This window comes from Equus quagga, chromosome 2 (assembly GCF_021613505.1).
Source record: "Equus quagga isolate Etosha38 chromosome 2, UCLA_HA_Equagga_1.0, whole genome shotgun sequence".
In the NCBI taxonomy this organism is placed as follows: Eukaryota; Metazoa; Chordata; class Mammalia; order Perissodactyla; family Equidae; genus Equus; species Equus quagga.
In genome coordinates this window covers 166,998,604-167,023,114 of record NC_060268.1, presented here as the reverse complement: position 1 = coordinate 167,023,114, position 24,511 = coordinate 166,998,604, and the positions used below count along the sequence as shown (strand labels likewise).

The 24,511-nt window shown below is 41.4% G+C and overlaps 1 protein-coding gene across 5 annotated transcripts in view; it reads left to right on the top strand.

Moving 5' to 3' along the window:
* The window catches only part of NRAP (nebulin related anchoring protein), a 69,486-nt gene that overhangs the window by 3,189 nt on the left and 41,786 nt on the right, over positions 1-24,511 (top strand). For 2 of the 5 annotated variants that reach the window (XM_046653493.1, XM_046653489.1), the window contains exons 4-16: positions 2,303-2,404; positions 4,881-4,985; positions 6,092-6,196; positions 6,908-7,012; positions 7,787-7,894; positions 8,175-8,264; positions 11,064-11,171; positions 12,150-12,266; positions 14,547-14,651; positions 16,110-16,217; positions 17,236-17,340; positions 23,026-23,124; positions 24,358-24,462. In XM_046653493.1, the coding sequence (XP_046509449.1) occupies positions 2,303-2,404; positions 4,881-4,985; positions 6,092-6,196; positions 6,908-7,012; positions 7,787-7,894; positions 8,175-8,264; positions 11,064-11,171; positions 12,150-12,266; positions 14,547-14,651; positions 16,110-16,217; positions 17,236-17,340; positions 23,026-23,124; positions 24,358-24,462 (1,362 nt within the window). The remainder of the gene's footprint in view (positions 1-2,302; positions 2,405-4,880; positions 4,986-6,091; positions 6,197-6,907; positions 7,013-7,786; positions 7,895-8,174; positions 8,265-11,063; positions 11,172-12,149; positions 12,267-14,546; positions 14,652-16,109; positions 16,218-17,235; positions 17,341-23,025; positions 23,125-24,357; positions 24,463-24,511) is intronic. The other 3 variants (XM_046653490.1, XM_046653492.1, XM_046653491.1) reach the window with 3 other exon arrangements.

Below are 24,511 nucleotides of genomic sequence, written 5' to 3'. Positions count from 1 at the left end.
CACATACATGTATGTGGGTGTCTGTGTGCGCTTATGTGCATGTGTGGGGTGTATGTGTGTATATGTGTATGTCTCTGTGTGTATCTGTCTATATACGGGGTGTGTAATGTGTGTGTGCATGCATCTGTGTGTATATGCATGCGTGTATGTGTCTACATGAATGTGTGTGTGTGTGTGTGTGTCTGTGTACCAAACAGTTGACTGTGGAGATCGCTTTCTCCTCCTTTCCCATGTGGGAAAAATTCAAATGGACAACTGTGTCCCTCCTAGGCCCCAGATCTTATAACTACCCTAGAGGGTGTGATCGATTCCTTTCCTAGCCCCTTGCATCTCTGACAGACTTTGCCAGTTGAATAAAAACACAAATTCATTGTACATGTGTTAAAATTAAAAAGTAGGGTAAAGATTTTGAGCTGGCATTTAAAGCAGATCGACAATTTTCTTTTTCCTAAATGACACTCTTTTAAAAGTAAATAAATATTTACTTCAGACAAAGTTTCCTGTTTGGTAAGTGTGGTTGGAATTTTTAGGAGAATAAAACATCCAGATTCTCTTCTATTCAGAGAATGAACTTTAGACTTTAATGCTTCCCAACCCCACTAGTAACATTTATGGCTTTTTTCCCTCTTCCTACTTCCTCAGAATAACCACGAATCTTGTAAAGGTCTCTGGGGTGGCAGACACTCCCCAGTGAAGAATTTGTCCTGTGGGAGGAGGACAGCAAATGCAGCTTCTTGGAAGTAGGGTAGATTATCTACTTTGGTCATGTGTTTCTGATTCGTTAAGTCAGTGGCTCTCAAGGAGGACAATTTTATCCCCCAAGGGACATTTGGTGATGTCTGGGGACTTTTTTGATTGTCAAACGGGAAGCGGGTGGGATCACTCTTGGCATCTGGTGGATAGAGGCCAGCTGTGCTGCTAAACTTCCTGTAATGCACAAGACAGTCCCCACAACAAAGCATTAACTGGCTCCAAATGTCAGTAGTGCTGCCAACACGAAACCCTTCCTTAAGTCAATGTAATGTTCATGGTAGTTTCTCAAAATCCAAGGGAAAGAGCCTGTAAAGATCTCTCAATTTATATATTTAAAAATATACATATTGGAACTGCATTAAGCAGTAGCAAGCCCAGAATGTCAATGACAGAAAGTGCCTTAATATGGAACTAGAATTCCTGGATTCTGAACTTCACTCTGCTAACCCACTGAATGAGTTTAATAAGTTCACTTCTTTTCCCTGAGCTTCATTCCTTGTCTGTAAAATTATTTAAACTTCAGCTTGTTAAAATTGCAGATTTCTAGGCCTTATTTTAGACCTCGTAAATTATAGTATCTGGGTTTGGACCTAAGACTTTCTAATTTTTTTCTTTTATGGTTAGTCCTTTCTCTGTTCCCTGTAAGAATTCTTTGCCTGTCCTGAGGTCATGAAGATATTGTTGAGATGTCAGTTCTCTCCAGATTGATCTACACATTCAATGCAATCTCAAAATCCCGGTATTTTTTGTAGAAGTTGACAAACTGATTCTAAAATTGATATGAACATACAGATTCTAGAATAACTGAGATATCATGAGGAACGAAATTGAAGGACTTTGGTTACCAGATTTCAAGACTTACTCTAAAAGTAGTAGTCATTAACTCAGTGTTGTGTTGGCATAAAAATAGACAAATAGACTAGTGGAATACAATGCAAGACCCAGAAATAGAACTGCATGTATGTGGTCACTTGAATTACAACAAAGGCATCACTGCACTTCAATGTAGCAAGAATGAACTTTCACTAAGTGGTACTGGAGTGGCTGGATGTTTGAATGGAGAAAGATGAACCATCTACCTCACCCCAATACACAAAAATCTACTGAAGGTGTATTATAGATCAAGATGTTAAAGGTAAGATTATAAAGCATAGGAGAACACCTCCATGAATTTGGGGAGCCAGCATTTTAACAAGCTCCCTGGGTGACTGTTGCACAGACTGCATACAGGTAAGAACCTCTACATAGTGTCTAGTGTCTTCCGACATTACTCTAACCTGAATACTTGGTGGTGTGTGATAAGCTCACAAGGAATTTCAGTCTTTTTAATTGCACTGCTAAATGGAGCTTTGCACACGGCAGGGCCTTTGTATGTGCCGCCTGGCTAGTGGAACCAGTGAAACCACAGTGAGACTGACAGAGCACAGTGTGTTAGTGCAGTTAAGATGCTTTGCAGTTGAGCCTTATGAAAATCCCCCAAATGTAGCTATATATTATTATTTTTCTCTTATCTGATGGAAACATTACTGACGACATCTTCATTGTGTAGATTGATGACCAAGACAATGGCAAACAGTTTAAATCTGTTTTTCACTGGGACATGAAAGCCAAGGATGGGGCAGCCACGCCTAACAGACAACTGGTGAATGAGGTGAGAGAAGAGTTATGAATGGGTTTGGAAAGAGAGCAAAGAATGACATGCATGCAAATGAAATGTATTATCATTATTACTTCTAGGGGAAATCAATTAGGCTTTCTTTTATCCAGTGTGTAATTCCAACTATCTACAGAAGACCTCCATCAATGTCCTAGCATCGCCTCCACTGTATCTACTCCAGTCCAAGCTCACTGACTTCTCCTTCCAACCACTGTGTTTCTATCATCGGGAACAGCCATCCAGGCTAGAAACCAAAGCTATCCTTTCCTCCTCTGACACTTCACTCAGCTCTACCTCTTCCCCTGCATTTCACTATCACAGCTCTGATCCACATCGTCTACTGCCTGGACCTTTATGAAGGCCTTGGAGATGGCCTTCCTTCTTCCAGATTTGCCTCTCTAGAATCCAGCCTGTCGTGTGATATTGGTCACACACAGCTTCCTGGATGGATGTCCCTGGCTTACTCTTCCCGTCACCCAAGAATTTATGGTCATTCGCTATTAATAGCCTCATCATTTCAAAATTCCTCAGCCATTTGTTTTTAATTATACGCATAATACTTGCATTTTTCCAATTGCTAAAAAAATCCAAACAGTACCAAGCTAACCCCTTGTCCACCATCTCCAATTCTAGTTCCCTTTATAGCGATACCCATTGTGATCAATGTTGTGGGTAATCCTTCCAGAATTTTCTCTCTTCGTTTACAAATAATGTCTTTATTTTTATTTTTTAGTACTTACATTTGGACATGGCTCTGCCACTTATTGAGGGATATTTAATGAGTTATTTAGTCATTCTTTGCTTCAGTTTTCTCATCTGTAAAATGAACCTCAAGCAGTTTCTGATTCACAGAACTATTTAAGGTTTAAAGAGCACATAAATGTAAAGGTCTTAGAACAGTGGTAGGCACAATAAATATTAGCTATTATTTTTTATTGACAATTGTATATATATATTTCTATTAGAATATATAGTTTTATTTTTTCGTGAAACAATATGCATTGTTTTGCAGCTTGTACTTTTCACTCAACAAATGTCTTAGAGATATTTCTACATCAGCATCCTTTTAAGCTGTTGTGGATGGGTATATCATGGGTATAACCATTAAGAATGGATGTATCATGCTCTCCTATTGATGGGCAGGATTACTTCTATTTTTTTTCTATCACAAAGTTGTAATTTAACACCCTTGTGCATGACCTCTTTTGGACACAAGTGAGTGTTTCTCTTGAACAGATACTGAAAAATAAGGTTGCTAGGTCAAAAGTTGTGTGCCTTTTAAATTTTAATGGACACTGTCAAATTGCTCTCTAAAATGGCTGTACATTTTCTACTCCCATAGGCAGAGTGTGACAACACCTATTTCCCCAACACTCTCACCAACCCTTGGTGTTACCAGATAAAAGCTTTGACAATCTGTATCTCGTTTTTTTAATTTACACTGCCCTGATTGCTAGTACACTTGAGCATATTTTCACATATGAATGATCTGTCTTTCCAGATCTCTAAAGGCTGGCTCTACCCAACCTGTGCAGTTTGGCCCACCTCCAGACCACTTGGCTCCCCATCTCTTCCCCTTAATTCCAATTAAACCCATCTCCTCATGAGCTTTCACATGAAGCCCGTCACTGCCTTCATGCTTTTTTTCATGGCAGTCCCCACTCCTGGAATTTGTTCAACAAATATTTATTGAGTCTACTATGTGCCAGGTACTCTTCCAGGCTCTTGGAATACGTTAGTGAACAAACAGATGAAAGCCCTGCCTTCATGGAACTTACCTCCTAGAGCAGATGTCTTTCTTTCTCCTTTTGCATCTGTTAACTGACCTCAGCCCAGAGGTCCGGCGCAAATTCCATCTTCCTATCCAAAACAGGGCCCATCACATACAGACTGTTTTTTAAAAACTCTCATTTATCTTCAAGACAGTACATCAAAGCACATTAATGTTTTCTAATCACTAATTGTTTCATCTGTTAGTTTTCTCTCCCTAGGTAGGTCACAAGCATCTTAAAAGAGCAACTTTATCTTCCTTTTTCTTTGCTTTTTTTCCTCCCAATGTTAATTGCTTAACCCAATGTTAGGCACTAAACAGGTAGTAGGTCGTTGAAGCTTGGCTGCATAATGCTGATTCATCTCAGACTGCCTGTCCATAGCGACTCCCTGCTGCCCCATCTTGGTGCAATGATGAGCAGAGAAATGTAAAGTTACATTTGGAACTCTTCTATGACATAAGTGAATCTCAGAAAGTTCAATTATTTAGGATATTAGCTTATTTTCTGGTTTGAAAAAAAAATGAATATTCTGGTTAGCTGAGACTCCTATGCCAGTAGGCCTTTATAGTTTTTAGAGAATTTCTATCTTACTATTGACAGTATGGGAGCGTTGCTAGGCGGGTGGGGTAGGTAGGGAGATCTTACTAACCAAGTGTGTATGGGGGGTGTTCGTATGCATTTTTGTGTTTCCTTTGTAGACAGCCTATTGGACCGGATATGGGGAAGGGAATGCTTGGTGCCCAGGAGCTCTGCCAGACCCTGAAATCGTAAGGATGGTTGAGGCTCGAAAGTCTCTTGGTGAGGTACGGGCCCTAGAAATTACTTCAGTAATTAGTTATCAATTAGTTTAAATGTTCCTTTATTTTTAGGATTGTGGTAGACAGAATAATGCTCTCCTCTCCCAAAAAGTCCCATGTCTTAATCCCTGGAATCCATGTATAAGTTACCTTACGTGGCCAAAGGGACTTTGCACATGTGATTAAGGTAAGGATATTGAGATAGGAAGATTATCCTGGACTATTAGGGTGGACCCAATGTAATCACAAAGACCCTCATAACGAGGGAGGCAGGAGGGTCAGACTCAGAGAAAAGGTGATATGACAACAGAAACAGCAGTCAAAGCCCTTTGGAGCCATAAACCAAAGAATGCAAGTGTTCTCCAGAAACTGGAAAAGACAAAGAAATGGATCCTCCTCTAGAATTTCCAGAAGGAAGCAGCCCTGATGGCCCATTTTAGACTTCTGACCTCCAGCACTGTGAGAGAGACCTTAGTGGGTTTTCATGTAGGAAAGGCAATTTTATCCCAGATTGTGGAAATCCTTAATGATTTGCACATAGTAACCTCTAGTCTTCTCCACATACCCAAGGCACCTACCCTTGGAAGAAACCACTTTGGAAAATATTGTTAGTCTTTAGTGACTTTTCCTTTAGCAAATGGAAAGAAAACAACAGAAACAAATGTTAGGGCGCTGTGTCTCATTAGGAAAACCAGCCATCAGAGATATTCAAAAAGTAAGGAGGAAAAAACACAGACGCTTCACTCCCAAAGCTGTAGAACTGTCTCAATGGACAAGTCACAGAAAAGTCTCCTGCATATTAATTGCCGCATATCATACATGCCTTTGAGTCAAAGAGCATCCCTTGGGTTACGCCAGGTTCCACGTAACTTGATGTAAACATTGAAGGAGAAACCCTTTGACCTGAGAAATAGGATTCCTTCAGTGCTGAAGATGTTACTCAATTCACCAGTTGAATAACGTCTTCAAATTTATTCCAAGTGATTGAAATATTTTCCTAGTGCCTTATAAATCCAGTTGCATGGGTTCTGAGCATGCTTGCTATGGCAGTTTTGTTGGTTCTCATTTGGTATCGTGTCAGTTCGCACACTGATGTTGGTTCTGACCAGCAGGAGTATACAGAAGACCCTGAGCAACCAAGGGGCAAGGGCAGCTTTCCAGCCATGATCACGCCTGCTCATCAAAGGGCCAAGAGAGCTGACCAGCTGGCCAGCCAAGTGAGTGTCTTAATGCTTATTCACCTTTGATTTTGCTAATTTTTGTTGTTAATGAACCCCTGGGATTCAGAAAGAATCCAATAAGAGAGTGCTTTGGGGCAGTAGGCACCATTAGTGTAGTATGATGGAGAAACTGTCTTCTTCTCTTTTCCCTATCAGTTTTCGTCTGTGCCTCAGTTGGGCCACATCCATCAAATGGAGAGGAGACCATGTAACTCACCCCAAGACTGGACCAAATAATTTCTTGAGGTCGCTTGGCATTAAGGACACTGATTTTTATTAAGTGGATGGTGGATCCTCCTGAAAAATAGCATAGCTTTTTGGTTAAGATCTCAGATTTTGGAGCCAGAATGCTGGGGTTTGAATCCTGGCTCTACCATTTACCAGCTATATGACTAGGAGCAAATTAGTTAACTTTTCTATTCCTCATAGCTCATTGGTGAAATGGGGAAAATAGTAGTTCCGCCTCATGCGATTGTTATGGAGATGCAGTGAGTTAATATGTGTTAATGTTTAGTATCTAGCACTCTCTTGGACTTAACACATTAGCATTGATCCTTTTTGAAGAGGAGCCCGTAAAGCAGGCCGTAAGGACTTGCCACAGGTTTGTGTTGAGTATAGCCCAGTGGTGCATCTTCAGGAGAGCTGCAAGGAGAGATCTTTACAAAGGCTGGTGGAAATGACCTTGTCTCTATGCTGTTTCCTCATCAGGTTGAATACAAGAGAGGGCATGATGAACGCATCTCCGGGTTCACCACAGTGGCGGATACCCCTGAGCTGCTACGAGCCAAGGCCGGGGGACAGCTTCAAAGTGAAGTAAGAAATCATGGAGGCCAAGACTCAGTAATTCTCCTTGAAGATTCTCCATTCTTTCCTTACCTGGAGGAGGAGGGACAGAGAATGTAGGAGGCATCTCAGTCCTGTGTGGGGGCCAGAAAGAACTTTCTAAGGTCAAAGATGGTTGAGTCAGATAAGTCAGCTAGCACAGACCTTGCAAAAATTCTTCTTTAGAGAGAAAACTTTAGATAGTAGTAGTAACACACCAGATGTATCTGATTCATCTGAAAGAATTTTCTCTTTGTCATTGCAAATTACAGAATGTAACTTCTAAAGAATTTCTACCACTTACCTTTTCATAGTCCAGTTGCTCCATAGCATAGTAAGACCTAGAACTTAAGTGCTATTCTGAATGGGAAGTTTAAGCACAAATCCAGGTTCAACTTAATAAGTGGCTTCCACTGGCTTTGGGTTGAGAGGCCTCTTTTGTCTCCCAAATTTGAGTGGCAGCTCCTCTGGGGCAGAAGCATTATTCCTCTGCCCAGCTCTGCCACCTGGCCCACACCAGGTGCTTCACAAGGGTGTGCTGAAATTTACATTGAATGTCTCCATATACTAGCCACCGTGCTGGGTGTTGGGAATAAAAAATATATGAGATCCACATGGTCCATCAGGCTATAAGCCCAATCCGTTGCCATAAGAGCTGTGGCAGGGGATGTGCAGGGTGTTATGGGAGCCCTTAGCACTTCTTAGTCAGATGGCCTGATAGATAGTGGGAGTGTGGTATGCGATTCACTATTTTTTTTTTTCCAGATGAGCTACACAGAGGACTATGAACAACAGAGAGGGAAAGGCAGTTTTCCTGCTATGATCACACCTGCTTATCAGATAGCCAAACGAGCCAATGAGCTGGCAAGTGACGTAAGTGTCCGCGGCAATGTTGTCTTGCTAGAGGAGGAAGCAGGAAGTTACCTGGGCCTGGCGAGTCCAACTTCCTGTCTACTTTTGCCCGCACTATGGATCCAGGAAGAAGCTTTCCATCAATTTTACCAGGACAATGATCTGGCACTTTTATGTCTAAGACACACTCCCTGGACTTTCAAGCAGAAAAAGAACATTCCACAAGACATTCATTCTCACTCTTCTGGCCTCTGTGCGTAGGAGGCTAAATTCACCGGGTTTGTCCTTTTCCTTCAAATAGGTGAGGTACCATCAACAATATCAAAGAGAAATGAAGGGAATGGCTTGTCCAGCTGCTGGAGCTGGAGAATATGTGGACCAGTATGGCCAGGTATGTACTAAAATGACTTCCTGGGAGACTGCCCTTTTCAATGGTCAGTTCTCAGTTTGGCAACCTTTTAGCCTGAGACACAGCCTCTGACCTTTTAATCAGACACTGGGCTGTGTTTATCTTTAACCTATTTATGGGCAAAGATATGGGTGGATTTCCCAAGCAAGAAAGTAGTGGCAAAACAATTTTATAGGGCTCAACTTGGCCCACTATTCCAAGCACTTTTTCTTTTCTTTTTTTAAAATAAAAGACCTATGTCAGTATGGTGGGTTTGTCAAGAATAAAGCATTCGCATCTATTCATTGAAGAACGGTCCCAAAGACTAGCACTGACTACGTTCAGCCCGTCGCTGCATAAGCATGAAAGTGATCAAAATGCATGTCTTGAAACATATTGAGCATTTCACTAAGTAGCAGGACTCATTTTCTTAGAAAGTGAATTTCTTATCTAGGTTACTAGATAAAGCAATATGTCAGAGAATGCAAACTCTTTCGCAATTTCATTTCTTAAACGAACTATGTCTTGACAGGCTATAAAAAGGCTGAGATGACCATTACAAGCTAGTTTTTCTATTCCTCTGTATTTCCTGGTGCAACAGGTGTTGTAGGGGAAAAAGGGAACATTCTTTTTTCATGGTTGGAAGTAGAGAATGTTGGAAGACCAAGTATGTGCATAGGAAGAGTACGTTCAATGAGCTTAGTTGATTTTGTTTTTCTTAATTGGACAGTTGTTTGAATTTTGGCAGAGGGTACACTGTAGAAGATACATGACTTAGTCAACATACATAATTTACAAAAGAAGCAAATAGCTTATTTCTCTTCTTCAGAAAACCAAATTGCCTATACTGGGGACTCACGTGAGACTTAGGATATGTGTGAAGACAGATTGTGACCCCTTTGCAAATGTCTGTCTGAGCAAAAATGTTGGGTTTTGGATTAAAAAGCCCATTTTATTAAATTCTACAATAAGTTAATTAAATGGTCTCAGTGCTTTAAACTCAATGAAAATATGTTTTTATTGGTTTCATAAATTTTATTTCATAAATTTTATTGGTTTCATTTTTAAATACATTGTTTAGAAGGCTCAGGACAATTTTAAAAATTAGTTTTATTAAAAAATATTTGGCTTCTATATTTGGCAAACAATATTTTGTTCTACATTTGGGCCATCCTATCTACCACTAGTAGTAACACACACATAATTTCGTATGTGTATCTGGACATGTCTACACACATCGAGGAAATGTAACTTCATGGTATCATAGTGGATCCTTGATTATTAGGACGTTTTGATTGACGTTTCCAGTCGTGATAATAACAAATACAGGAATCAAAGAGGGTGTTGTTTGATAGCACCGCCGGCAGCTGTTGAGAGGATCCGTGGTTGGCATCTCATTGTGTGATTTAGCGGAACTTGCCAAGGCATGAGTAGGAGGAAGTGAGAGAGGAGCAGGCAGACAGTCACATAAATACTATAAATATCTGTAGTGCCTCAAATGACAAATGATTCATTCTTGTTTTTAATGAGTAACTATTTTTTTAGGTTAATGGACTATACGATATAATCAATTTATTATTTATAACCAGTCAATTCCCCAATAGGATTAGGTGTCTTACAAAAAAGATGTACTCATGCAACTTAGATACATATAAGTAGAGAAGTTAAAATAAAGTTACAAACCAACTCCAAACCATAGAGCAGAATGGGCAAAAGGGGATTACCCAAGAATTTGAGAGCCTTTATTATTATTATTTTTTTAGCTTAACTTTTTTTACTTATTACGTTTAGCCCAGAACATTCTGGCAGCCAAGCATAAAGGAGCACTCAGGCTGAGCAGTTGTCATTGTTGGATTAAAAGGAAGGTTGGATATTCTAATTTGATCCAACTGTTTCATTAAATGAAATGTGTGTGCCAGGTTCCGAACCTGGTGTTAGAGCGGGATGGGCCCCTGCCTTGGAGGAGGCTGGAGAGAGATGGTGTCATGAGCCGGAGGGGGCACACTAAGGGCTCTTCCAGATTTGTGGGGACACAGATGAGGAAGCCGCTGATTTGGCCAGGGCAGGACTGGGAGTGAGGGAGGAGTTCCCCAAAGAGAAGGTAGCATCTGACGGGGTCTTGAAGGACATCCAACTGCCAGGGAAGGTTTACGCTAGTGATGTGATGACAGCTCCATGAGAGAGGTTTTCCTTCGTGAGAATGGGTGGGTGGTGTGGGGAGGAGGAAGGAAGAAATTAAGACTTAGATTGTAACACTTAGTGTGAAATATACATTTAGTCCCATTTCACATCATGTTATGGCAATTTGAAGTTTTCTCCCCCAAATTACAAAAATTCAGATAGTGACGTAATATTTTCTTTCCTGGTGAATGACATACATCACTGGGGGAGACAGTATATGGGATGTCAGTGTGTCTCTCGGCATAGATCTGCCAATAGGCCTGAGACAGATAGCATTTGAGGCTACTGGAAGACAGAGAGACTTTCCTGGTGTCAGCTGAGAAATGAATCCTCCATAACCCATGGGCCTGGGAGACTGGTGGGATGTCTTGATGTATCTGGGGGAAATGATGATGATAATAGTTACCATTTATTTAGTGCTGACTGTGCTGGGCACCAGTAAGTAGGCCTGCCTCCAGAGTCTGCCATCTCAACCACCACATGGTGTTGCTCCTACGATGATCATTGGAATGTCCAATGTGGATGGGCCTCTATGGGAACAGGCTCAAGGAGAGACCATGGCTAATCCCCCACCCATTCAGGGAAGGGAGCATTACTGATTGCATTCTTCAATTGACCCAGCAGGGTTACTCAGAGGAGTATCCTGAGCACAGAGGAAAAGGCAGCTTCCCGGCCATGATCACCCCAGCTTATCAGAACGCCAAGAAAGCCAACGAACTCGCTAGTGATGTAAGTACCACATTGGGACGACCCATGAAGCCACAGAAACAGAGGAGAAATGAGACTTCGAAGGCTCGGCTTACTGAAACCTATACACAGATAAATTTATTAGAGCTAAGCCAAAACAGATTGTTAGCCCTCAGTTTTTATCCAAAAAGACATTTACTTCTTTTGTTTGGACTGTTATGTCACATTTATCTGCTTCCAAGGAGATTGACAGGAACAAACTACATAACTCATTTAAGGTCAGTTGAAGCAAGTGCAGATGCTGGTCCAGCCAGATAAGCTGGGGTTAGGAGAGCCTTGGCAAATAACCCATCTAGAAATTGAGCACTTTAGGGGAATAGCTGATTAAAACAAGTCATATGATTATCAAACTGCGTGTAGCCCAGTTGATAACATGATTTTTATTTGCAGAATGTTAGCCAGCTGGCAGTCCTTGAAAGTTAGGCTATAATTAAACTTGATAAAGTGACACGCACACTATAGCCCTTAAAATGCCAACTTGGACTTGGTCTAAAATCAGAAGCTGGGCATTCGTTTCACACCACTTTGCCTTTCTCCTTTCCTCTGTTATTATTCAGTTATTACTCATTTACCCAGAACAGTGCACTTTTGTCCTGGGAGAGGAAGTGAAAGACACATTATTCTCTTTGCCCCGAGGTAGGAGGCTAGGTGAGAAATGACGTTGAAACCAAGGGCAGGATGCACATGGGGTTACACCTTTGGGTATGATCATTTTAAGACCTTTCTTCCTGCAGAATTAGAGTATAAAGCGTAAAATGTGTGAAAAGGGCCAGTAAGATTTTAATATGTAAGGGAGCAAGTGGTTTATGGGCTTAGTAGAGAAAAAACCCATATGATCTGTTTCTCTCAGAAAATTCTATGAAGTAAATGTTGACATTAAAAATGGGGTAATCTTGGAGTAATTTCTCTCATGGAGCATGAAACCCACAACTCAGGCCCCTCTTGGTGTGTTTCTTTCAGATAAAATACAGGCAGGACTTCAATAAGATGAAAGGCGCTGCACATTATCACTCCCTCCCAGCCCAGGACAACTTGGTTCTTAAGCGGGCTCAGAGCGTGAACAAGCTTGTGAGTGAGGTGAGTATGGGGGACAGTCACCCCTGTGTGCCGTCACCTCCTTTCTCCTATAGACAGTGAATGGAGTGACCTCAGAATGAAAAATTCCGTGTCACACCACATAAACTACACAGGGGTTACCAGTTTCCAAAGAACGAATGTGCAGTAAAAAGCAATTCGCAAGAGAGCCTAGAACCAAACACATTACATGTAAACAAATTAAATTTCTCTGATGGTTCAAAAGTTTCTTCCTGAATTCTCACAGGGCTGTAAATATTTAAAAGTTCAAGGAAATAGATTTCTTCTTGCTAGAATACTGCATGAACCCACCTTTATAACAATGTCATTCTTATAGAGTAGAAATCAAAGATGGGAAAGAGTGTTTTGAACATCAAATTTCTCTCAATCTCTTACTATTGCAGTCAAGTTTCTGAGAGGCTGCATGTACTGTAGGATTCTCTTTATCTTAGAGGCTGGACTGGCTCCCAAAGGGTGTGTTTTGTTTGGCCGCCTAGTGGTTAAGATTTTTAGAATCGTTGGGACTCTTTGGCAAGGAAATATCCCCTCTAGTTAGCATATCCTTTCAAGTCCTACAGTCTCTTCACAGCAGCTTCTCTCATTCGTGTTACCTATCTGGACCCTGAAGTCATTTGAGTTGTCAATCACTTGCAACAGGAAGTATCAAGCTATTAAAAGTACTCACATAACAAGTTATCCGTAACTCAGAAATGGATATGCAAATATCTTAAAATATTTTTCTTCTCTAGCCTCTAAAGGTTAATCCTTTACCACAAAACAGTTACTTAACCTGCGGTCCTCTAACTTTGAGCTGCTTAGAATCATCAGGAGTGACACTTCCTGTCTCATCAGGAGCCTCAGATACTTGGAAGTAGTACATGGGTGCCAAGGCCTTGGAATCTGCATTTTAAACAAATATTCCAAATGATTATGATGCTCTAGATGAGAGGTTGGCAAACTACTACCTGAGTGCCAAATCCGGCCCACAGCCTTTTTTTTATAAATAAAGTTTTATTGGAACACAGTCACATCACGTATGGCTGCTTTCAAGCTACAAGGGCAGACTCAAGTAGTTGGTGTAGAGACTCGATGTCCTGGAAAGCCTAAAATATTTACTATCTGGTCATTTATAGAAAAGTTTTGCTGAACTTTCCTCTTGACTCACAGAATATTAGATCTAGATGGGAACTTTGCAACTTTTAGGCCCTCATTTTGTCCTAGGCCTGGGAAAGTAGAGTGTCTTATTCTGGTTCAGAGACACTTTTAGGCATAGAACTGGAACCAGGCCACTGATAGTGCAGTTCTTCCACCCAGGAATAACCCTGGTACCATTTTGGCCTTTTTTCTATGTGACCGTACTATAAACGAATATATGAATACAAAAACATGTATTTCTAGAATTACAATTCAACTGCATATACAGTTTTGTGTACTTTAAAAATTTTATATCATATTGTGAGCAGTATAATGCATCTTGCATACTTTAAAAAGCATGTTCCCACCATATGTTTTACAAGATATGGTAACAAATTGTATTTCCTTTGGTAGGAGGCCACAGGGACCCTTTAGTTTCTTTTTGCCCTTATGTTCATCCAGTAGGACAAACCAGCCGTGCCTCTCTTAATGGTAATCGGCCTTCAGCTGCCTCCTCCAATTACCTTGGATGACTTGGAGTCTATTTAATAACTATAACCTCACACCTTATGTCCAGCTATCCAGGGGAGCTCAACTAGCCAACCCATTTAAAATTAGAAGACACTCTGCATCTCTGTGTGGTCTGGTTTATTCTACTCCTTTGTGAGGTAACTTTCTTGGTTAAATTTCATTGATGCATACATGCAGTGAAGTGCATCCATCATGAGTGTACAATAGGAAGGATTTCCACAAGTGGACACGTCTGTGTAACCAGCACCCAGACCAAGAAACAGAACACAACCAGAAGTCCAGACATCCCCCACCATCCCCCCAGACATTTGTCCCCAAGAGTAACCACGGTCCTCATTTCTAAAGCCAGTTTTGCCATTTTTTTGAGCTGTATGAAATCTTTCAGTATTTACTCTTGAGAGGGACTATATATTTTTAATTTTTAGAACCAAATTGATTATTTACTTATTTATTATTAGAAAAGAAAACGCGTATTGTTAACTTACAGTATCCTGTGCCTGGCATTTTTAAATCTTGGGTTGGACGTTTTCCCAAAAAATCCTAGTTGAGTTCTGGTGACGTTTTCAGGAGTGACTTTGGGTTTGGTTCTACTGTGCATCTGGTATTTTGGTTTCCAAGGTGGAGTATAAGAAGGATCTGGAAAGTAGTAAAGGTCACAGTATCAACTACTGTGAGACGCCTCAATTCAGGAACGTGAGCAAGATCTCAAAATTCACCAGTGATGTGAGTTTTTAATGCCTAAGCGTTTGTTTGGACTTTTTTTAGGACCTTAATTTCTAGGTCTCCTAAGAGACAGTCTATGTGAATGTATCTGTGTGTCTTGGAGAAGCATGACCTCTTAGCCACAAATACCCATGAATTTTGATTAAGATTGCCTGCCAGGACTGGTCCACTAAGTGTTAAATTCTGTCACATCCCCTGGCACACTTGACCTTGAGTCCTCAGGGCAGCGCCTGTCCTCTTGCATCCTTCCTGTAGAGCAGTATCTGGTTCCTAGTAGAGAATGCTGGTGAGGGGGCCTGGCTGAGCATGTGACATCCCCTCTCAATGTGACTCGGTGCTTTGTAGTTAATGCACGACCTCATTTAACCTTCACAGTCACCCAGGGAACCAGATGTTATTTCCCCCTCTTACAGATGAGCAGTTACATGCTAGAGTGGCAAATTTGGAAATGCTCAGAGAAGGTCCAGGGAGGTTTCCTTGAGGATATCAAGGACCTATACTAGATTATGTGATTTTATTTCTGCTTAGCTGCACATAATAGTAGAATGTAAAGTTGCAGGGGACTTTGTAAGGCTCGGTGAATTTATTTTGCATAAATGTAGTGGTTAAGAGCACCGGCTTTGGAGCTAGCAGACCTGGTTCCACAGTTAGCTGCGTGGCTGACTTCGGGCAAGTTGTTTAAGCTCTTGGAGCCACTTTGCCATCTGTAAAATGGGGATGATAACAATTCCTCTGCCCTCATAGAGTGCATGTGAAGATTAACTGAGATAAGTAGAATTGTGTCTGATATGTCGTAATAGTATTCTGATTAAATACTCTTGGTGCCTGGAAACTCAGCGGCCTCCCAGGGAGGCTCATTTCAATGTAGCTTCATTAGAAGCTTTCAATTTATGGCTTCTTGTCATCCTGTTTTGATCTTCTTTTTATTTGATAAGCTGCATTTTGGACATAACATCATTATTTCACATGGTTGCAGGAGTGACCAATCTGTCATATAAAAGTCACAGGATTTGGCAAAGCTCAGGTTTTATTTTTCGTATATTTAGAAATGGAGGTAAGAGCATGCAGTGGGTTGTCCCAGCCCCCAGTGTGGGCTTTGCATACAGTCAGTGCTTGTCTGTTGGAGAGCTGCACACTCTCCTGGTAGGTTTTTCACATTGGAAAAATCTGGTATTTTTACTAATGAAAATGTTAAAAAAAAATCGGGTCTGTTTGGTGCTGTCTATGCTCATCAGATCTTGTGTTTTCTTGCGTGCTTGTCTCATTCCAACTTCTTGTGCTTGCTTGAAATTTAAGTTGTTTAAAAAAGGTTTGTTTTTTTATTCAGCAACACACGAATACTTAAATAGATGATCTTTAATCATTTATATTTTGGTTTTAGTGCATTAAGATGAGTAGTTTATCTTCAACAAGTCGGGAAGAGAATGCTTTTGTTGACGGTTTTGTGTTTCCATATAGAATAAATATAAAGAAAACTACCAGAACCACATGCGAGGCCGCTATGAGGGAGTTGGTATGGACAGACGGACTCTCCATGCCATGAAAGTGAGAAATCTGGCGAGCAACGTGAGTCCTGTTTTGAAGGGTCTGCGGGTCCTGGGGATCTGTTGGGGTGAAGGGAGGTGGGGCCTGAGGAATTCAGCCTATTCTTTTTCAACCTCCCATTTATAAAAATCAGGGTTATGTTGTGTGAAGACTGACCCATAAGAGTTTCTCAGTGTTAACCAGTACAACCAAGTCTAGGTAAAATCCTTGAAAATTTTCGAAAGTTTCCATTTATTCATCTCAGCTTTCTCTGGCTTGAACAGTTCTTAGATCTATTATAATCAATCTAGCGTGAGAAAAACTTTCAGTTTCTGAGAGATAAAGAGAAATGGATGAGCATAATTCTTATCTGAATTTCCTCAAATATCCAAAGTGTTTGTGATTTACTTGGAATTTGTTGGTTGGTTGATTGCTTCATTCATCTGTTGGATCAGAGTGGTCGTTGAAGACCTCCTGTGGCCAGGCGCCGGTCAAGGTGGTAGAATCACAAAATAGATCAGATCCCTGTTTTTCTCATAATCTATTCATCTCTCTTTGGCTTTGTCGATTCAGTTTACAGGTTTGCAAATGCCAGGTTGTAAATCTTAGAGATAAAGGACACTTCAAAGAAACTGCTTTCATTATTAAAACATACAAATGTCAAATTTCCTCTGCTCAAGAACTTCAAATTTGACCTTTAGAAAAAAATGTAAAATACCCTGAAGACACTTGACTCTCCATTTATTTTCTGGGGGTTAACCAAGAAGCTCTTTCATTGTATAGCCCTGTGCAAATGCTTCTTTTTAACAAAAACTACAAGGGGTTCCATAATTAATAAGAAAGATAAAATAAATGCGATACAGATGGAAGTTAGCTAATTTTGGATTAAGAAGAAAAATTCAAATTAATTAAAGGCAAAAGTGTGAACATAATTTAATTTTCCTTGGAGGTGATGAAACGGAATTAATTTTGTTTCTGGTTATTTTTTAAATATTTCCTATGACATTCAAACCAGGTCAAAAGAAAGTGGGGGCTAATTTGTCTTTTCTTCGGGTTTCAGATTGCCTACAAGGCCGATTATAAACATGATATTGTTGACTACAACTACCCGGCCACTCTAACTCCTTCCTATCAAACGACAATGAAACTGGTTCCCTTGAAAGACGTAAGTCCTCTTCCAATAGTCCTTTCTGCCTTATTCCTTGTCACTTCCCTCCTGCGGGGTGATTCTTAGGCAGCAAGATAGGAAGAAACAGACTACAACAGTTCATAGGAGATGGAGGGAATTGAGAAAGGGGAGCTCTTTTCCACTAGGAAGTCCATTATGCATGTTTGGGAACACAGGTTTCCCCAGTAAGGTCAGAATAACTGGTTTCATCTTGAAAATAACCTGAGGTCCCTTCTGCCTCTTAGAATTTGGTGGACTCTGTCTTTTGCTGCGCACATTTAAAGAAACGATGACCTTTTTTTTTTTAAAGTTTTGGAGTGTGGTATGTTTAAGGATGGAAGGAAGTGAAATAAAACAGCTATAGGTTGAGAGGAAGTGGTAATGGTGAGTTAATTTTTTTCTCAGGAGAACTTGGGAAAGTACATATGTATCCTTTAATTATTACAGGCATGATTTTATTTATTTTTAGGTTGGCTTGTCCCCAGTGAAATATGTATATTTTAATTTAATTTATTGTTTTCTAAATATGAGAATTTTACTACATGTTTATTACAGAAAATTTAGAAAATGCAGAAAAGTACAAAGAAAAAGATAAAAGTCATCTGCGATGTTGAAAAGTGGTTTAGAACTGAGTTGGTATGCTGGTTATTTGTCAGTGAAAATTATTTCCAATCAATCAGTAATTTAACAACTAATTCAACATACATTGATTGAGTGTCCAGAGCTAGCTTCCTTCACATTCCTTTGGGATCAGCACAGCTCCAGTAGTTGACTTGGGTTTTGCTGTTGGAGGATGTCTTCACATCTCTCTCTTGTTTGCTCAGAGGATGAGCACTATGGATTCAGCTGGGTATTTCCAGTGTCTAATGCAGGTTATAGGACAATGAAGGACAGTCGTCGCCAAATGATAGTTTAACAGATGAAATTGGCTTTTCGAATGTATAAGAAAGCAAGGGATGGGAAGCAGAGGAATATAAGGACCCAAACTTTGCTTCTTCTGTTCCCAAGAAGTTTGTTTGGGTTGACTTACTCATTTCACCTTAATGAAACCCTAGGTTAAACTTGTCTACCCAAGCTACTCCCTTTCTTTTCTGACTGCATATATTACCCAGGAAACTTGAGGATCAAAAGCACCTCACTAAAATTTGAGTGTGTGCTCTTGCCATTTGTTGTTATTAGTGCCAACGAGATGCGTGGGTTCCGACTCCTAGCACCCCTGTGTGCAGCAGAGCTGAGCTCTGCCCGGTCTTTTTGCACCATCCTCTCAGCTTCCGGTGCTGTATCAGACAATGCAATGGTCTGCTGCCACTCATAGGATTTTCACGGCCAATTTTTTCTGAAGTGAGTGGCCACGTCCTTCTGGGCGGCCCTGCTGGTATTCGAAATACCCAGTGGCATAGCTTTCAGCATTACAGCAACATGGAGCTGCCACACTGTGACAACCCACAGAGGGTGGTGCGGTTCCCTGATTGGGAAAGGAACACAGGTCACGGCAGTGAGAGCGCCGAATCTTAACCACTAGACCAACAGGTTGCTCTTGCAATAGAGGGCTATCAATCGTGCTTACTGGCACAAACAAAATGAGAGAGAGTCCTAGAACTTTGTATACCCATTATAACATGACTTGCTCTTACATTTGTCTATATAAGACTGTGGATCAAACCGTGCATCTGAAATACAGCCAGCTCACCTGGGGAAGTCTGATAGAAGAATTAACCTAGACTGAATTAGAAATATTAATTGCAGGTAGAGGTAGGTTCTAAACTAGCAGTCCATGAGCCAGATGTAGGCTAAAGAGGTGTTTTGTTTGGCCGAACAGTGTTTAAAAAATAATTGGACCAACATGTAGAAATTGTGAGAGTTCACGTAAAAATTCACATTTTTACCTTTTCTCGAAAAATCTGAAAACCCTGGGAACTGCGGCCCTACTTCCTGCCTGGCAGCAAATGCCTGGGCCTGAGTGGCAGCTGCTCGCTCTCATCTTATTCTTCTTTACCTTACCTTTCTGGCTCCCATGTGAATTTGAGTCCCCCCCCCCCCCCCCCCCCCACAATGTACGGACTTTAGTATTCAGGAAGTTTGGAGAATTCACTGGAAGAACATTTGTGGTCACTCTTTCTGTCTGGTGGTCTTAAAGGTGGTCAATAGCTATGAAATTAAATTAAAAAGTGCAGGCCCTTAATTAGAGAGCCTTCCCTTCAGATGGATTCTATAAACACTAATAGCATTAAAATGACACTCTATCCTCACCAAAGAGACCCTTCAGAAAGTAGATTGAAGCAAGGGCCAAGCATCTGTGATGTTGCCAAGATGTGATTAATCATGGAGACTGTTAATTATGTCCTGCAGAGGAAAGTAATTGTGCTCTGCAACATACTTCATGCAGAATTATCAGGAAGGAATATGCCGTTTAAAAAATATAGTTTTCGTGACTTTTTATCGTGCATAATTCTGAATTCTAATAGACACTTTATTATGAGATGATAATTTGCCCTCTGAATTAATGCATTAGAAAGTCACGTCCTGTAATCTCATTAATAGTTGACATTGAAATGACTTTGTATTTCCTAGTTTTCACTATGTACCCTGTATCCAAAACTCAGAACGTGCAAAAACTTTTCTCCTTGAGTCATTAACTAAAAAGCACAAAGCGATGTTGTCCTTTATTTCCAAATCCAACAAAACACTCTGTGGCCCACTGTCAAGAACACTGTTTTTCCTAGATGCTGTTTTGAGAGTTAATCTGTAAGTCATTTGTTTGTGCCTAGAATACTTTCCCTGTCTAAACAGTGTTAGCTCTGGCTGTGGGGAACCCCGGGTCCGTCTGTAAAATTACAAGTAAGCGTTCCAAGCCCACTAGCTTTGGCAAACCAGGTTTATGGCGTATAACTTGAGAGCCACTTTGGGGGGGCCGACTGCTGGGACTTGAGTCCTAGCTCTGACACCAGCTGAGTGACCTCAAGCAAGTTGCTTCAGGTCTCTGTGCCTCAGTTTTCACATTGTAAGGCAGAGAGAATAACAGCGCCTACCCGTGGAGTGGTTGGGAGGACTAAATGTGTTACTATGCGTAAAGCACCTGAAATAGTGGCAGGTACCTAGTAAGTGCTATTTTTTAGCCATAATTATTCTTAGCTGGTGTTGAGACAGGCAAGAGTGGAAGAGCTGGAGCATACAAGCTGGCCCTTAGGTCTAATTTGCTTGGGTCGCTGGATTCTAAAAATATTGAACTATTTGCCGGCATTTAAATATTGCAAGATTTTACCTAATAATATGGATTTCTGGTTTCTTTGGAATAATTGGAAAGTCAGGCCACTCTGGGCTCCACATCGATGCACAAGAACTATCTCCTAGAGCTGAGTAGCAGCTGCTGCTCTTTGCCACAGTCCCCACCACTCCTTACTACTTCCCCAACAATGAGGCCAAAGATTGAGCCCAGGCTAATGGTTCACTTGTGCCCAGCTAGTCATCTGCTTGGCTGTCACCTTTGGGCTTTGTGACCTTGGGGCTACAAAGACTCTCTGAGGCAGGCTATTCCCTCTGGGGGCATCAATAGGAGGTAGCAACAGGCAGATAGAATGGCAGAGGCATCAGACTCTAGTCCAGACAGACAGGAAATGGGAAGAAAGTGCAGTGGTGGCCATAGGTTTGGGTCCCTGTGAAGGGCAGAACCAGCTGCCAGAGGAGTATGGCCAGAGGCGGTAGGTGGTGGTCTGGGCAGAGATGGCAATAGAGAGTGGGGAGGCAGCAATGGGGTGTGGAGTTCTTAGGCAGAACCTAGGCCTAAAGAAGCTGCCATACTGTGTGGGACACTGGATGGGGTCCTGGGCTTCGGGCGGTTAAACAGAGGCATGAAGTCTGTGAGTGGAGTGTAGGATGGTGATTTAGGTGTTACGAACAGAGCTAGAGCCTGCTGACCAACGGCCCTAGCCTGGAGCCTGGAGGCAGAGAGGCTCAGTTGTCCAGAGGGACTGGGTCAGTTTGGGGTCCTGGGAGCAAGGACCCAGCTGAGATATCTACGTGGGCAGGGCTGTGTCTGAGTTTGCTCACTCTGCACAGAGTAGACACTCTGTGACTGTTGGTTGAATGAATGAATGAGTGAACAAATGGATGAATGAAAGAGGACCAGGCAGGCATAGGGAAGAAGATCAGGATCAGGGATGAGTTAACTTTTTCCTCCTTTACCTGGATTTAGGGCCAACTTTGGTTAAATTGTGGAAGAGGCCACTTGCCATCTGCTACCTCAGCCTCTTTCCCCTCACCCGTCTACTTCCCGGCTCCCCTTCCACCTGTACGTATCTGTGGCTCTCATCCAGCTCATCTCAGCCCTCACTCTTGACAACCTTCCTTCAAGCCTCAAACACATCCTTTACCTCTCTGCTCAAGTGCCCATCCTCTCTGCAGTGGGTCATAGGCATGTTTGGAGGAAAATAAGATGATTGGATCAATATGTTCCCATGTGCAAGAGCTAATAATCCTTAACTCTCTGAAGAGCAAGTTGTGCTTTCAAAAGAGAAAATTCAAGGGCCAGCCTGGTAGTGAAGTGGTTAAGTTCATGCACTCTGCTTCGGCAGCCCAGGATTTGCAGGTTCAGATCCTGGGTGCGGACCTTACACACTGCTCATCAAGCCATGCTGTGGTGGCGTCCCACATACAAGATAGAGGAAGACTGGCACAGAAACAATCTTCCTCAAGGAAAAAGAGGAAGATTGGCAACAGATGTTAGCTCAGGGCCAATCTTCCTCACCAAAAAAAAGAGAGAGAAAGAGAGAAAATTCAGTAGTCCTCAGTACCTTGAAGCAGTGGGAAACCAAGGAGTCAATGCACCAGGCTGTCCTGGAGATTCCACCTCCTTCTTGTCTGAACCTACATCTTTTATGAAAGTGCCAAGCTTAGGGGCAGTTTTCTCAGGGTGCAAAGGCAAGGTGGAAGTGGGGACCAGGCAGAGGCTGGGTGACCAGGGTGAAGACATGTTAAGACTGTCCTCACACAGATCCGCTGATGCTCCATCGCCTCTCACTTAGACATGCGTATGGCTTCAACTGGACTTTTGGTTCCTCTTTCATTTTTCTTTTCCTTTTTAAAAAAACTCTTTTCTTTTGAAGTACAAGACATATACAGAAAAGTATACTAATATCGATGTTACAGCTTGAATTATTATAAAGTGACCTTGTGCATGCATTTTCATGGGGAATGAGCCTAGGAATAGACTTCTTGGGACTTAGGGTGTGTGTATGTGCCAAAATGCCACACCGTTTCCTAAAGTGGTTGTGCCAACCTACACTTCTGCCCGCAGTGCTGTGCGTTTTTCCACAGCTCCACATCCTCGTCAACACTTGGTATTGTCAGCAGTTTCAATTTTCCCTCTTCAGGCGAATGTAGAGGGGTGTCTTATTGGGGGTTTAATATGCATTTCTCTGATTAATAATGTGGATGAACACCTTTTGCTGTGTTCACTGGCCATTTAGTTGACTTCTTTTAAGAGCTGCCTGTTCAAGTCACTCATCTTTAGTGTATTGTTTTTTCTCACTGTGGGCTTGGAGTGTCTGTTGGTCTCCAATTGGAATCTTTGATTGTTTTTCTAGTGATTTGAGAATTGCGGCTCTGTTGGGTTTAGGGGGAGGGAGTTAAAGAAATCTTAGAGATAAGTGCAAGTGACATCTTCTTGTACCTCTTTTTACCCAGGTCAACTACAGGCAAAGCATTGACAAGTTGAAGTACAGCTCTGTGACCAACACCCCTCAGATCGTTCAAGCCAAAATCAATGCCCAGCAACTGAGTCATGTGAGTGACGTGTCCCCGCCCAGCCAGATGTGGGGGACTTGTGGCCTCTGGATATTGGGCTCCCAAGGGTTTGACTGTTGTTAATGGTGGCATATGTCTTATTACAATCGTGAAATGACCCCCTTCCTTTAAACTTTTTATTATGGAAAATTTCAAATACATTCAAAAGTAGAATGAATAGCATAATAAATCCCTATGTGCCCATCACCCAGCCTCAATGACTATCAACTCATGGCCAGTCTTGCTCCATCTATCTGCCCACCCACTTCCCCCCTCCCGTATTATTTTGAAGAAAACCCCAGGTATTATATAATTTAATCTGTAAATATTTTACTATGAATCTCTGAAAGATAAAAAATTTAAACATATTTATACATTTTAATATATCACACCAAAACTAACAATAATTCTTAATATCACCAATGTCCAATTAGCGTTCAACATTCAAATTGTCTCGTAAGGCTATATTTTTTTTTTATAGTTTGTTTGAGTCAGGATCCAAATAAGGTCCACACTTTGTGATTGGTTGATATGTCTTTAAGACTCTTTTCATATTAAACTTTTCCTCTTTATCTCTTTGCTTTTCTCACAAGTTGTTAAAGAAATTGGATACTTTATCCTCAAATGTTTCCCACGGCCGGAGCTTTGCTGACTGTATCCCCGTGTGGACTTCACATGGTCCTCTGGCCTCCAAATGTCCTATAAAGTAGTAGTTGGATCTATAGACTTGATCGGGTTCAGGTTTAATTTGGGGGCAAGACGGCTTCTCAGATGCTGCTGTGTTCTTCCATGAGACATCACATCAATGTCTGGTTGCCTCTTTTTTCTGTGATTTAAGTTGGCTTTTTTTCAATGTGGGCAGGCACTTGATAATCACTCTGAGTATCTACCCTGCATACAGCAAGACGTCCAGCAATGCAGCAAGTTAAAAAAATAAGTTTCAGACCCTCAAGTGCTTTAAAGAAGAGCCAGTGAGTTGGCCACAGGGAAATCTTTTGCAAACTCATAACTTGAGTGTGCCTTTCAGTCGTTTCTTTCTTCCTTTGCATCTTCAATCTGTTAATTTAAAACATTCGTAAAATTACAGGCTTCCTTGTAAAATGCCTTTTCCGGAAACTCTTCTCTGCTATGAGTCTAAGGGGAAAGTGAAAAGGAAAATGTTATCTCCAAAATTCTCCTGCTGCCCATATAAAAACTTGCATTTACCCTGAGGGTTTATTTTAAATCCAACAGGTGAATTACCGCGCTGACTATGAGAAAAATAAGTTGAATTACACGTTGCCACAGGATGTACCTCAGCTGGTGAAGGCCAAAACCAATGCCGAACTCTTTAGTGAGGTAGGCAGACAACATGCCTGAGACGTGGTGGGGGTTATGTAACAGATGT